The sequence below is a fragment of the Danio aesculapii genome, chromosome 2, assembly GCF_903798145.1.
Source record: "Danio aesculapii chromosome 2, fDanAes4.1, whole genome shotgun sequence".
NCBI classification, from domain to species: Eukaryota; Metazoa; Chordata; class Actinopteri; order Cypriniformes; family Danionidae; genus Danio; species Danio aesculapii.
The window spans coordinates 8257881-8271445 of record NC_079436.1 but is presented as its reverse complement, the minus strand read 5'-3'; the positions used below and the strand labels follow the sequence as shown (position 1 = coordinate 8271445).

The window sequence follows — 13565 nt, the reverse complement described above, 5'->3', positions numbered from 1 at the left end:
AACCGATTTGCTAAAATGAATGACTTTCTCAGATGGTTAATTGTATTTGAACATTATCTATTGTTGCATGTGCACACAGTGTGTTAAACAAAACCCAGTGATGTCTCATTTAGTTGCTCTTAGCGCTGAATAAATAGTTGGGAACATTTCATGTAGGTGTCATGGATCTTGTAAATCAGCCATTGTAATCACGGCGATGACTCTTCAGTTCTTATGAGGCATTTATTTACACAGTTATGCATATCTGAACAGACGGAATTCAAATAAGCGGAATATTCATCAAACAACAGCTCGAGTCAACCTGTCGTCGTTTCACCTTTCGGATAAGCTTTGAGTTTTGAATATGGCATGCATGTAAAGCTGTAGAGCCTGACCAGCTTGGTCAAGCGCACATGAGCATACTGTACACACACACACACACACACACACACACAGCACAATTCCCCCTCGCTCACAGGCTGGGGAAATGGGAATCTTAAATCACAGCTCGATGTCCTCCACATGGACAAACCTCTCAATCTCAGGAGCGTTTCATGGAAGACGAAATACAACAGAGGTAAATAAAACACCTTTCTTGATTTGTAACAGTCCGCTTTGTTTTTCGTCCTTATAGGACCTTTCGTTCTCTGTAACGTCCAAGTCTCTTTCCGAAAGTTTCATCTGTTCCACTCCTCTCTTCCTTTCTTCAATATGAAGAAAAGATCAGAAGAAACAAGTCTTTGAGGAAGAAAGAGCGGCAAAATATCCTCCAGCCAACATCAAAAACGGTCCCGGCGTACATTTAATACATTATTTAAACATTATTACAGTTAGCTTATAATTCTTCAGTCCGTCTCATCGTTTGTGGCCTCGGCAAATGAGTATGGAAGGGATTTGAGTTCCGGAAGAAAGTGATTGTTTTTTTTTTTGCCAGTAGAGAAACACATGCACACATGCAAACTGAACCTGAGAAGTAGAAACGTCGTCGATTTAATCCATGTAATGAGAATTCAGTGTAAACACAAGAAAGTCATGACAAAAGGGAGGGAAGAACAAAGACGGTTGCCTGAGGCGCCATCATACAGAATTCCAATTAACATGTGCTGTGATTTCCCAGCATCCCCAGGTGCCTGAAACGCAGGCTGCGATACAGTTTTCCATTGGACACGCCATAGTTTTCCACAGGCACCTCGGGAAGCGGTGCGACACTGTCTTAAATTGTACACAGGTTTTTCCAATGGCTCTTCAAGCAAAAGATGGCTCCATTCATTTTCCATGGGCTTTCTATGGATTGTGCCAGTCAGTTGTTGCTAGCCTCAAGGCTCAGCAGGTGTTTTTTTTGTGTGTGTATTTTAAATCAGTCAAACCCGTATGGGTAGAGTTTGGCTCATTTGTTGTTTCATGTCTTGTGCATCTCCTATACTCTTCCTTTGGTGCCCCGGCAGAGTCCCGCCAATTCGACAAAGATCTCTGTGGAGATGGAAATAAAAAAGCAAAAATCAGCTAATGCATGACAAATTGACGTATGACAGCACTGAGGGCTTTAATTTCAAGAGACTCTACATGAAATGATGATTCTGTTGTAATGTAACGTCAAAGTGGAAATCAATTTGCTTTGAATTGGTCACGCCTCACCAAATGTTTCATTTGAATGCGAACAGGAATGATTACATATCTGGAATGTTTCATGTTCTTCTTCTTTAGCGCCCACAAAATAGTTCAATGTCTGTCTGTCTGTTTAATGCAAATAATATTTTACAGTGCTGTTTTCTAGTGACCTAGCTGGGGACTATATTCCGCCGCTGCGCAATATCATACAAGAGCGAATTTCCTTTATTATTGCGCCAGAATGAGAGTATAGTTCCAAGCCGTATCAATCTAAAAAATAGCAACATTTCATTTTCCATTGGTCATAGTACACAACTTAACTACAGAACAGTCAAACTTTAAATGGGAAAATTATCGAAAGTATTTAAAAAACATTATTGAGCGAGATGCTAATGGTCTAATCGGATTCAATGATTTATGCTAAGCTAACTTAAATTGCTCCCTGGTTTAAAGAGCTCCTATTATGTGTTTTTGAAAATTACCCTCCATACAGTGTGCGACACAGCTCTAAGTGAATGAAAACATCCAGCTGATGTTTAAATCTGAGTGTGTTTAAAAATAAAGATTTTTTTTAGTAAAAGAGTCGACTCAGAGTCGTTTAAACGAGTCGTCATTCATCCAGATCATTTGCCTGTTTGTATCTACGTCGACACAAAACAATACCAAATATGAAGTGCTGTATCCGGTAAAACAAGAACGCGCGTTTCCCTTCAAACACTAGCGGTGTGCAGGTGCGTGTGGGACTGATCATGACTGAAGATGACTGAACATTAATGAGTAAACGTTCAGGTGGTTAATGCAATAATCTACCCTGCAATGAGGGATTCATGGTCTGTTTGTTAAAGGAATGATCAGAAAAGACTAGTGATGTATAGGACTTTGTCAGAGTTTGACAGGAACTTTATCAGTACACAGTTCATGGGCCAATTTCTTTCTCCATTTCACAAGTGTAAGTAAATGTGATTAAAATGGTTGCCTCCTTGTTTTCTTTAGCTTGCAAAATATGTATTCAATTGTGTTTTGCTTATTTGTTATTGCTCCATTCGGCTTGTACTGTATTTGTTTAACTCTTTATATTCACATACTACGAAACTACGTTGAAAACGCGAAGCATGCCGCTTTCTTTACTGATTTAAATGCGTTCATGAGCTTGCAATCCTCTGCTGTTTGTCGTTGTTACGGCCACTGTCAGCTGTTTCTACACTGGTGCGGTGGTTAAGTTTCAAAATAGTTCAGCTTTTGCCACTGTATGGATTAAAACTGAATGTGTGTTGTTGTTTTACTTATGGTTAAGAATAGAGCAATATACTGGTGTTTAACTGCATTGCTTTACTGCATCTCTGCATTGGGCTCACACATATACTCTGCACTCTGACTACTTCAACAATGTTGATAAGCCCTGGTGGGCGTTTCTCTCTATCTCGTGCTGATTGCAGTCGACCAATCACAACAGACTATATCATCGGACTAATCAGCACATATTAGCTTTGCAAGGAGGGGTCAAATGAATCGCTGAACAAATCATATGGGAGTCATTGGGATTATTAGGTAAAAATAAATGCATATTATAAGACAATGAAAGTGTTTTTTGACCTTGCATGCACATCAGCCTGTTGTTAAAGACCCCCAAAACCAAAATATGACCTTTTTAATGCATAATAGGGGCTCTTCAAAAAATGGTAAAACTGTTTAACTCTAGGGGACATGTAAATATTTCCAAAATAAAGTGGAATGAACCTTTAAAGGATTAGTTCACCTAAAAATGAAAGTACTCTTATGTAATTATATAATAATATGTAATACTGTTACTTTAATTACTCACCCTCATGTCATTTCAATGCCCTGAGACTTTCATTCAATTTAAACACAAATTCTGTGCCAAAAACAGTAAAAACTACTGTATCTCTACCACATCAGATCAGGGTATGTGTTTACTGATATTTTATCCTACCCATCAGATTATGCTACCAACCTTGTATTTGAATGGGTCTGAGGTGGGGTTAGGGATTAGATAGGTTAGGGCGATATTATATCTTCATATCACACTATACTCCACATTAAATTTTACACTGGTAGCAAAATCAGATGGGTAGCGTCATCAAAATGTGCTACCTACTTTTTGAATGGGAGGTAGGACAATCTGACAAGGTAGGACACCGGCAATACAGCACTTGTAATAAAAAATACCCTTAATTAATGTGGAAGGGAAGACAAGGCAAAGAGTCATATTTACATTTTTTTTGGTCCATAAAAGTAGTCATGAAGCTTCCTTTGATTACAGTTGTACCACTGGAGTCACATGAAATGTTTTGACCATGGTTTTGGATCCTTTAGTGGACCATTTCTGTCTGAAGAATATGAGAGAGCCCTTGGATTTCATCTAAAAAACATTGCAAGAGTCAGATGCTTTGTTTCCAGTGAAGACTAAGAGAAACTTGTTCATGCTTTTATCAGCAGCAGGGTGGATTACTGTAACGGCCTTCTTACTGGCCTTCCCAAAAAGACAGTCAAACAGTTGCAGCTCATCCAGAACGCTGCGGCCAGAATTCTGACCAGAACCAGGAAATCAGAGCACATCACACCTGTACTCAGGTCTTTACACTGGCTCCCAGTTACATTCAGAATAGATTTTAAAGTATTATTACTGGTCTATAAATCACAAAATGGCCTAGGACCTCAATACATTACAGATATGCTCACTGAATACAAACCTAACAGATCACTCAGATCTTTAGGATCAAATAAACTAGAAATTCCAAGAGTTCAGTCGAAGCAGGGTGAATCGGCTTTCAGCTACTATGCCCCTCACTGCTGGAATCAGCTTCCAGAAATGATCAGATGTGCTCCAACATTAGGCACATTCAAATCAAGACTGAAAACACATCTGTTTAGCTGTGCCTTTACTGAATGAGCACTGTGCTACGTCCGACAGATCGCACTATTATGTTTTTCTCGTCTTTTTCATTCTTTTATAACACATTTTATATGTTTTTATGCTTATTTATTTTATTTTTTAACCATTTTTATTATTTATTTTTATTTTTCTTATACTTGTTTCTTTTACTCCTGTTTGTGTAAAGCACTTTGAATTGCCACTGTGTATGAAATGTGCTTTATAAATAAACTTGCCTTGCCTTGCCTTGCCTTGCCTTGCCTTGCCTTGCCTAAAATATCTTAATTTGTGTTTTGAAGATGAATGAATGTCTTCAGAAATTGGAACTACATGAGGGTAATTATTAACAGAATTGTCATTTTTGGGTGAACTAATGCTTTAATGCAATGGGTTTCCACACAGTTTTCTAGTAAAGTCAGGTATTTGGGTTAAGAGTGTAGTTAATGTAACATACCAAGCACTAAAAAATAAAGCATTATGATGACGGCATATACAGTGGGGGAATATACAAACACACTGTATACACCCTGTATATGTTTTTTTCCTGGGAATAATATTCCTAAAGGAGGTGTTGACATGGAATTGAACCAGATTTTGGTAAAAACCCAAAACAAGGGTATATGCAGGAATCCTAAAAGAAAGTACTAAATAATTTTAATACCTTTTTAAGATCTTTTAAAGACCTTCTCTGAATATTTAGGACCTCATTGCCACTTCAAGTTCTAATCAGTATCAAAACTTTAACTTAATAAACAATAGTTAAATAAATTAATGGAGCACAACCATGCAACAGAACTTAGATAAGCTCACAAAAAAAACAAACCTTGAAAGAATAAATTACGTGGTTGTTTTCAGTGACAGGCTTCAGCCACTGTTTAAACTCTTGTTTCTCCAACCAGGAGTACGCAAACCTACATTTTCCCATTTTGTTGTCTGTTTCGCTACATGTAGAGAGTGTCACATCACCTTCCTGCGTTTGTCACAAATTACCTGACATTACCCAGACAGAGGAGCTTGGCCAGATGCGCCCCGGCCTGAAACAATCGCGTGCACGCCATTGTTAAAATTAGGAGGAAAATAAAGATATGTATGCTTTTTTGGAGTCAAACACTTTGGACAACGCTTGAACAAAATTTAAGACCTCGTAAAAACGTTATTAAGACTTTTTAATACCTTTTAAGGGCCTTAATTTGCCATAATTTATTAATTTATAAGGGCCATAATTGATTTATCAACATTTACTTTCCGCCAAAAATATGTTATTTTCTATTGGATTCAAGTCGGGTGATTGGCTAGGCCATTCTACAGTTCGATTTTCTTTCTCTGAAAGCATTTGAGAGTTTCCTTGGCTCTGTTTTGGGTCATTGTCTTGCTGAAATGTCCATCCTGGTTTCATCTTCATCATCCTGATAATGTGGATGTTGCACTGAAGCTGCTAATATTCATTTCCAATGACGAAGATCGAGGAATGCTGAAGAACTACCGAGAGATTTCAGCTGCTGTCTGGGCTTTCACTGCCTTTTTTCACCTCCCTTTCTTCATGTGTTCAATACGTTTCTCTATGTCGTTTCATTTTATTTCACATAACGTCATTTGTAAATGAATTAATATTGTTTTCTTTGCATATATAGATTTCTTTGGTTGTTACCAACATTCGGCTAAAATTTCAAGTCGACAGCACCTTCAGAAATACGTTTTCTGAGAAAAATGGTGACATATTCAATACGTATTCCCCCCACTGTAGATCTAGAACAAAATGGGAGTAAACAATGACAATATTTTAATATCGATCTGAACTACTCCTTAAATTCCCAATAAAGCAAGGCCAAATGTGTTGGCTCTCATTCCAATGAGGACGGTAATCAGGCACACGGACACACAGCTGTCTCTGGAGATTGGATCATGGCATGTCAACAGCCCGGCCACGGCTGCTCGTGCATACAGATGCAAACATAAATGAATCATACACAGGTCATCAGCATGCAGCGTCACGACAGACACACACACACACTCGCTCACTCACACACTCGACCACTGGGCATGGGGCTCCACTGCCGGCACATTAAAAAGCTCATTAGCCGACTAATTAAAGTCATTGCTCTCTTTTAGCATCTCCTCCATCTCCCTTATTAAGCTCTCCACGCCACCTCCGCTAGCCATAGTCTAAAGCGAAAGCAGCTTCCCCAGCGAGCAGACACAGCAGCCAGCGAAGAGGAAAGGGCACTGCACTGTGTGTAAGTCAGCCGTTACTCCAATCCCAAGACGGTGCGGTTCAAAGCGCTCCAGGCGTTTACAGACGCAAGTGAAATGAGCGTGCTTATTTTGACTAAGTCAGACTCAGCAGTGTTATGGATTGCATTTATTTGCTGGATAATTTATGTGCTTGAAACTGCTTATCGTGTGGAGACGGGTGGGGGAACAGCTCCACATATAAACAGTGATTTGCATAGCTCGACACAGGGAGGGGTTTGCATATCGTGATAGCTGTTTTATTGCACATGTTCGGTTTACAAATTCAGCTCGTGAGCCAAACCCAAATGTCTCTGTTAGACTGCAATGGATGATTCTTGCATGTAATCAAAACTCTTCTCATGTGGAGATCACAGTTATGTTAACACTAATAATGCATATACAGTTAAAGTCAGAATTATTAGCCCCCCATATATATTTTCCCCCCAATTTCTGTGTAACAGAGAGAAGATTTCATTTCTAAACATATTAGTTTTAATAAATAATTTCTAATAACTGATTTCTTTTATCTTTCCCATGATGACAGTAAATATTATTTTATTTAGACATTTTTCAAGGTACTAGTATTCAGCTTAAAGTGACATTCAAAAGATTAACTAGGTTAATTAGGCAAGTTAGGGTAATTAGGCAAGTCATTGTATAATGATGGTTTGATCTGTGGACAATCGAAAAATATTTGACAAATATTGCTTAAGGGGCTAATAATATTGACCAAAAATGGTTTGGAAATTTTTTTAAGCTGCATTTATTTTAGACCAAATAAAACAAGCCAGACTTTCTTCAGAAGAAAAAATATTATCAGACATACTGTGAAAATTTCCTTGCTCTTTTAAACATCATTCATTCATTTTCTCTTCGGCCTAGTCCCTTTATTAATCTGGGGTCGCCACAGCGGAATGAACCGCCAACTTATCCAGCATATGTTTTTACGCAGCGGATGCCCTTCCAGCCGCAACCTATCACTGGGAAATATCCATAAACACTCATTCACATACAAACTCAAACACTTTGGTCAATTATTAGCATAGTCAATTCACCTGTACCACATGTCTTTGGACTGTGGGCGAAACTGGAGCGCCCGGAGGAAACCCATGCGAACACGGGAAGAACATGCAAACTCCACATAGAAGTGCCAACTGACCAAGCCGAGCCCTGAACCAGCGACCTTCATGCTGTGAGGCGAACGTGCTACCCACTTCGCCACCGCATTGCCCTTTTAATGGTCATTTGAGAAATATTTAAAAAAGAAAATAATAATAATGTAGACTCTAACTGTTTTTAGTAACATCAATTATGAGTCAGAAATTGCCAAATGAAGCATATGTCATAAATGTAAATTTTCTATAGCATTTGTTAGTATTTTACATTTGAAAAAAGCCTTTTATGCTGAGTTTACACCAAACATGGAGTAAATTGCATACAAGTCAATGGAAATGTGAGAACAAAGGCGGATTAACATCCCCAACGTTTGCTGCGAACACATGGAATTTGCCTAAATTGCGTCTTCTACGTTTGGTTTGAACCCAGCCATGTTGGCCAATCCGAAAGCAAAAACAGCACTAACTATGATGTCATGAGTTAAAAACTCCTCATGAGGACGTCTCAATTATGTAATCACAATAATAATATATACATTTCATGACATAAATTTCACTTCAGAAATTGCCATATAAACAGTGACTGCAATTTCATTTTTAAGTCTTAAATTGAGATTCTGGGCGACACGATGGCTCAGTGATTAGCACTGTCGCCTCACATCAAGAAGGTTGCTGATTCAAGTCCCGGCTGGGTCAGTTGGCATTTCTGTGTAGACTTTGCATGTTCTCTTCGTGTTCACATGGGTTTCCTCTGGGTGCTCCGGTTTACCACACAGTCCAAAGACATGCTCTATAGAATTAAATAAACCAAATTGGCCGTAGTGTATGAGTGTGTGAATGTGAGAGTTTCCCAGTACTGGGTTACACCTGGAAGGGCATCTGCTGTGTAAAACATATGCTGGATAAGTTGGTGGTTCATTTCACTTTGGCGACCCCTCATGAATAAAAGGACTAAGCCAAGGTAAAATGAATGAACGAATGAAATTGAGATTGTCTAGCTACCATTAGTATTTTAAGTTTGGTTATATTTAGAGTCATCTCCACACATGGGTATTTTTATAGGCAGAGCTTTCCCCACCTTCATTTTTAGAAAAATCTCAGTCCACATGAAACGCAAAACACACTGTGATGCATGTAAAGGGCATGCCAAAGCAGCATGTGGCGATAAAAGCCTTTCATGCGGAGTTTACACCAAACGTAGAATTAAGTATTTGCATGAGTAAATTGCATTCAAGTCAATGCAAATGTCAAAGAACAAAGACGGATTATCATCCTGTGGTGCGAACAAAGCAGAATTTTTCCGCAAACACGTGGAATTTCATATTCTGTGTTTGATGTGAACTTATCCAATCAGTTGGCCAATCCGAAAGGAGAAAACAGCACACACTCTTTGTGTTTTTAGTGGCCACACGACCACACTGTAACCAGAGTTGTCTGAATACTGTGTTTTCTTGTGCACTATTGACCAAACCACGTTGAAAAACTGCGGTTTTAAAAATACCTTTCGAGAAACAAATATAAATAATGGGTCCTAATGTACACTCAGCGCAATAAGGTGCAAGACGTGTTTGGTGCGATTTGTTGCAATTTTTAGATCAACACAACCCTAATTCCCATTTTCCACCACGTTCTTTAAATAGCAAATGCATTTGCACTACTTTGTGGACTCATGGGTGTGCTGGTCTAGAAACGAGGTGTGTTAAGGCGCAATGTTGGCGCGTTGCTTTTTTGAGGAACTAAAATAGACTGAGCAATAGACTAACTGAAAGCTGGTACAGCGCAGAGCACGTTAGTTGTGCACCTTAAATGCTTACACATTGCTTAATACACAAAGGATGTACAGCAATATGCAAATATCTTTACAAATGAAAAAGAAGGGGATTAAAATATTACAAAATATATTATTTTCTACTTTAATATAAAAACACTCCCTCCATGCCTTCTTTATGTCGGGGGGCTTTTTTATGAAGGTATTTTTGGTGCAAAACTCCCAAGCAGCTGTAAAAGTGTAATTTGAAGTTGTAAATAACAGCCACAAATGTGTATCATTACATTTGTGCTCGCAGAGCAAATTTGCAAATGTGTATCAGTAAATTTATACTCGAAGAGCAAACTTGCAAATGTGTATCAGTAAATTTATACTCGAAGAGCAAACTTGCAAATGTGTATCAGTAATTTTTGTACTCGCAGAGCAAACTAGCAAATGTGTATCAGTAAATTTGTACTTGCAGAGCAAATTTGCAAGTGTGTAGGTATTTTTTGTCTCCAACAAACACAACGTAACAGTTACACATTTTCAAATCCTTCAGTAAAGGTGCACAAATCCCATCGGATGAATCACAAATACAGAAACTCATCCACTCATGTTCTTTTGTTACAGTGAATATGGTGCAAAACACATTCACACACCTGCATCCAAAAATGTGAAGTCACAGACAAAACTTGCACATCTGTAGAGGATGAATGTGTATCCACGCAAAGAGCGCTTAATGCGTGTAGAAAGTTTGATTTATTTTTTTCTAGTCACGAACACAAATATGTTACAGCAACGGCTCGAATCTGCCACTACGAGTCTCAAGTGCTGTTTTTGTGGCTATTCTTTACAACTTCAAACTACACTTTTACAGCTGCTTGGGTGTTTTAAACCAAAAATACCTTCATACTTTTTTCAGTTTATTCATGATAGTTTGCTTTTGTATAATGTTATTATTATTATTAGTATTATTATGCATATTTATATTTGTTTTAATAAAAACAAGCTGTTGGGTTTTGGGTGTGTTTGAATATAACTCACCACACTTTGTTGTTATTGTTCATTTCTATGTTTGTTGGAAGTTAGAACTGAATTTAGAAATAGTTTTGAAACAAATCTTTGCGCTTAACCATCAAAATAAATTTGCAGGCTTATAAATGTCTTCAGTTGAGTGCGTACAACACCATTTCCTTCTCCTTGAAAGTAAAGGAGTAAAGTAAAGAGTATAAGTAAAGTAAAGAGAAGTAAGAGGTCGAATGGAGGAGGCTCATTCTTTATCCTCGTGCTGCAGATGGTCTGTTTAACTGTTTTCTCGCTATTGAAGCGTTCAGTTTTTTCACTTACAAAGTCCGCCATGTAAATAGCAAACGCGCAATGGCAACTGACTCTTAAAGGGAATGTGAAATGAGACTCTAATTGATTTAATGCACGTTATGCTCAAAACACACCTATAACTCATTAAGAGAATAAGCACAACCCTGTTAGACCATGTGCTGCGGCGCAGAGCGTATTTTTCCGTCCCTAAAATAGCCCAATGTTTGCGTGGAAAGGGACAAAGTCACACCAATTGTACATCAGAGATCATAATATATAACCCTAATTGTCACAATATGACTTTTCAATTTGACATTTCAATTTAAACATGTGGTGACACGGTGGCTCAGTGGTTAGCACTGTAGCCTCACAGCAAGAAGGTCGCTGGTTTGAGTACCGGCTGGGTCAGTTGGCATTTCTGTGTGGAGTTTGCATGTTCTCCATGTGTTTGCGTGGATTTTTTCTCCGGGTGCTCCGGTTTCCCCTACAGTCCAAAGACATGCAGTGTAGGGGAATTGAAACTAAATTGAGCATAGTGTATGTGTGTGAATAAGTGTGTATTGATGTTTCCCAGTACTGGGTTGCAGCTGGAAGGGCATCCGCTATGTAAAACATATGCTGGATAGGTTGGTGGTTCATTCCACTGTGGTGACCCCTGATAAATTAAGGGACTAAGCCGAAAGAAAATAAACGAATGAATGAATTTAAACTTGTATTTGTATCTAACAATCAAGACTTTGTTTTTCATAACAAAGTCTGTATCGCAAATTTATATTTACAAACTACATGACTAACTTCATATTTAGCTGTAATTTATTTCTTAAACTTTAGATTTTTTGAAATTTATACACCTTGCAACTGCAACTTTTTTCTCATAACAGCAACTTTATCTCACGGCAGGGATTTACATATATTACACCACAAAGTGACTTAAAAATTCACTTGATTTAAATTCAAAACCTAAAAACTCCTTAGTCATCCTAATTCAAAATCTCCTGAGTAATAAAAAAACAACCTCCCAGCAAAACATTTACCCTCTCTGATGTTTTACAAAGCCTGCATTTTTTTAAATTAACAATGTAGCATAGCATACAGTTGAAATCAGAATTATTAGCCCCCCTGTATATTCCCCCCCCCCCAATTTCTGTTAAACTTAAACACATTTATTTTCAACACATTTCTAAACATACTTTTAATAACTCAATAATAGTTACCAATAACACATTTCTTTTATCTTCTAATTAGCCATGATGACGGTACATACACTCACCGGCCACTTTATTAGGTAAACCTGTCCAACTGCTCGTTAACGTAAATTTTTAATCAACCAATCACATGGCCAACCAATCACATGGCAGCAACTCAATGCATTTAGGCATGTAGATATGGTCAACTTTGAACGTAGCATGGTTGTTGGTGGCAGACAGGCTGGTCTGAGTATTTCAGAAACTGCTGATCTACTGTGATTTTCACACACAACATTCTCTAGGTTTTACAGGGAATGGTCCGAAAAAGAGAAAATATCCAGTGAGCGACAGTTCTGTGGGTGCAAGTGCCTCGTTGATGCCAGAGGTCAAAGGAAAATGGCCAAACTGATAAAGAGGCATCAGGTATGCAGAAGAGCATCTCTGAATGAACAACATGTCGAACCTTGAGGCAGATGGGCTACAACAGCAGAATATCACACCGGGTGCCACTCCTGTCAGCTAAGAACAGGAAACTGAGGCTACAATTCGCACAGGCTCACCAAATTTGGACAATAGAAAATTGGAAAAACGTTGCCTTGTCTGATGAGTCTTGATTTCTGCTGCGACATTAGGACGGTAGGGTCAGAATTTGGCATCAAAAACATGAAAGCATGGATCCATCCTGCCTTGTATCATCTGGTGATGGTGGTGGTGTAATGGTGTAAGGGGATATTTTCTTGGCACACTTTGAGACCATTAGTTTCAACTGAGCATCATGTAAACGCCACAGCCGACACTGTGAAAAATGCAGGGTTCCACACAATTCATTCATGTTGTCCCAACACAAGTTGATTAAGTTAACTTAAAACTTTTAACCCATTTATGTGGATTGAGCATAAAAAATGAAGTTGTCCCAATGAAATCTCAAGAGTTGTGTTGTTTCAGCTCATTTTAAATAAGTAGTTTGAATGAGCAAAATAAAAATTTGAGTGGAGTATTGTTGCTGACCATGTCCATCCCACAACAGTGTACCCATCTTTTAATGGATACTTCCAGCAGGATAATGCGGCATGTCATAAAGCCCGAATCATCTCAGACTGGTTTCCTGAACATGACAGTGAGTTTACTGTACTAAAATGGGCTCCACAGTCACCAGATCTCAAACCAATAGAGCATCATGGATGTGCAACCAACAAATCTGCAGCAACTGTGTGATGCTAACATGTCAATATGGACCAAGATCGCTGAGGAATATTTCCAGTATTTCTTTGTTGAATCTCTGCCACGAAGGATTTAGGCAGTTCTGAAGGCAAAAGGGGTTCAACCCAGTACTAGTAAGGTGTACCTAATAAAGTGGCCGGTAAGGGTAATATTTTACTAAATATTTTTCAAGAAACTAGTATTTCGCTTAAACTGGTTAATTAGGTTAATAAGGCAACTTAGGGTAATTAAGTAAATCATTGTATTTGAGAGGTTTGTTCTGT

At 38.3% G+C, this 13565-nt stretch overlaps 1 protein-coding gene across 1 annotated transcript in view; it reads right to left on the bottom strand.

Annotated features, from left to right (window-relative positions):
* Positions 1 to 203: 203 nt before the first annotated feature.
* LOC130240480 (ephrin type-B receptor 3) overlaps positions 204 to 13565 on the bottom strand; it is a 108922-nt gene continuing 95560 nt past the window's right edge. Inside the window, exon 16 of the mRNA XM_056472017.1 lies at positions 204 to 1449. Coding sequence (XP_056327992.1) covers positions 1341 to 1449 — 109 coding nt within the window. The 3' untranslated portion in view covers positions 204 to 1340. The remainder of the gene's footprint in view (positions 1450 to 13565) is intronic.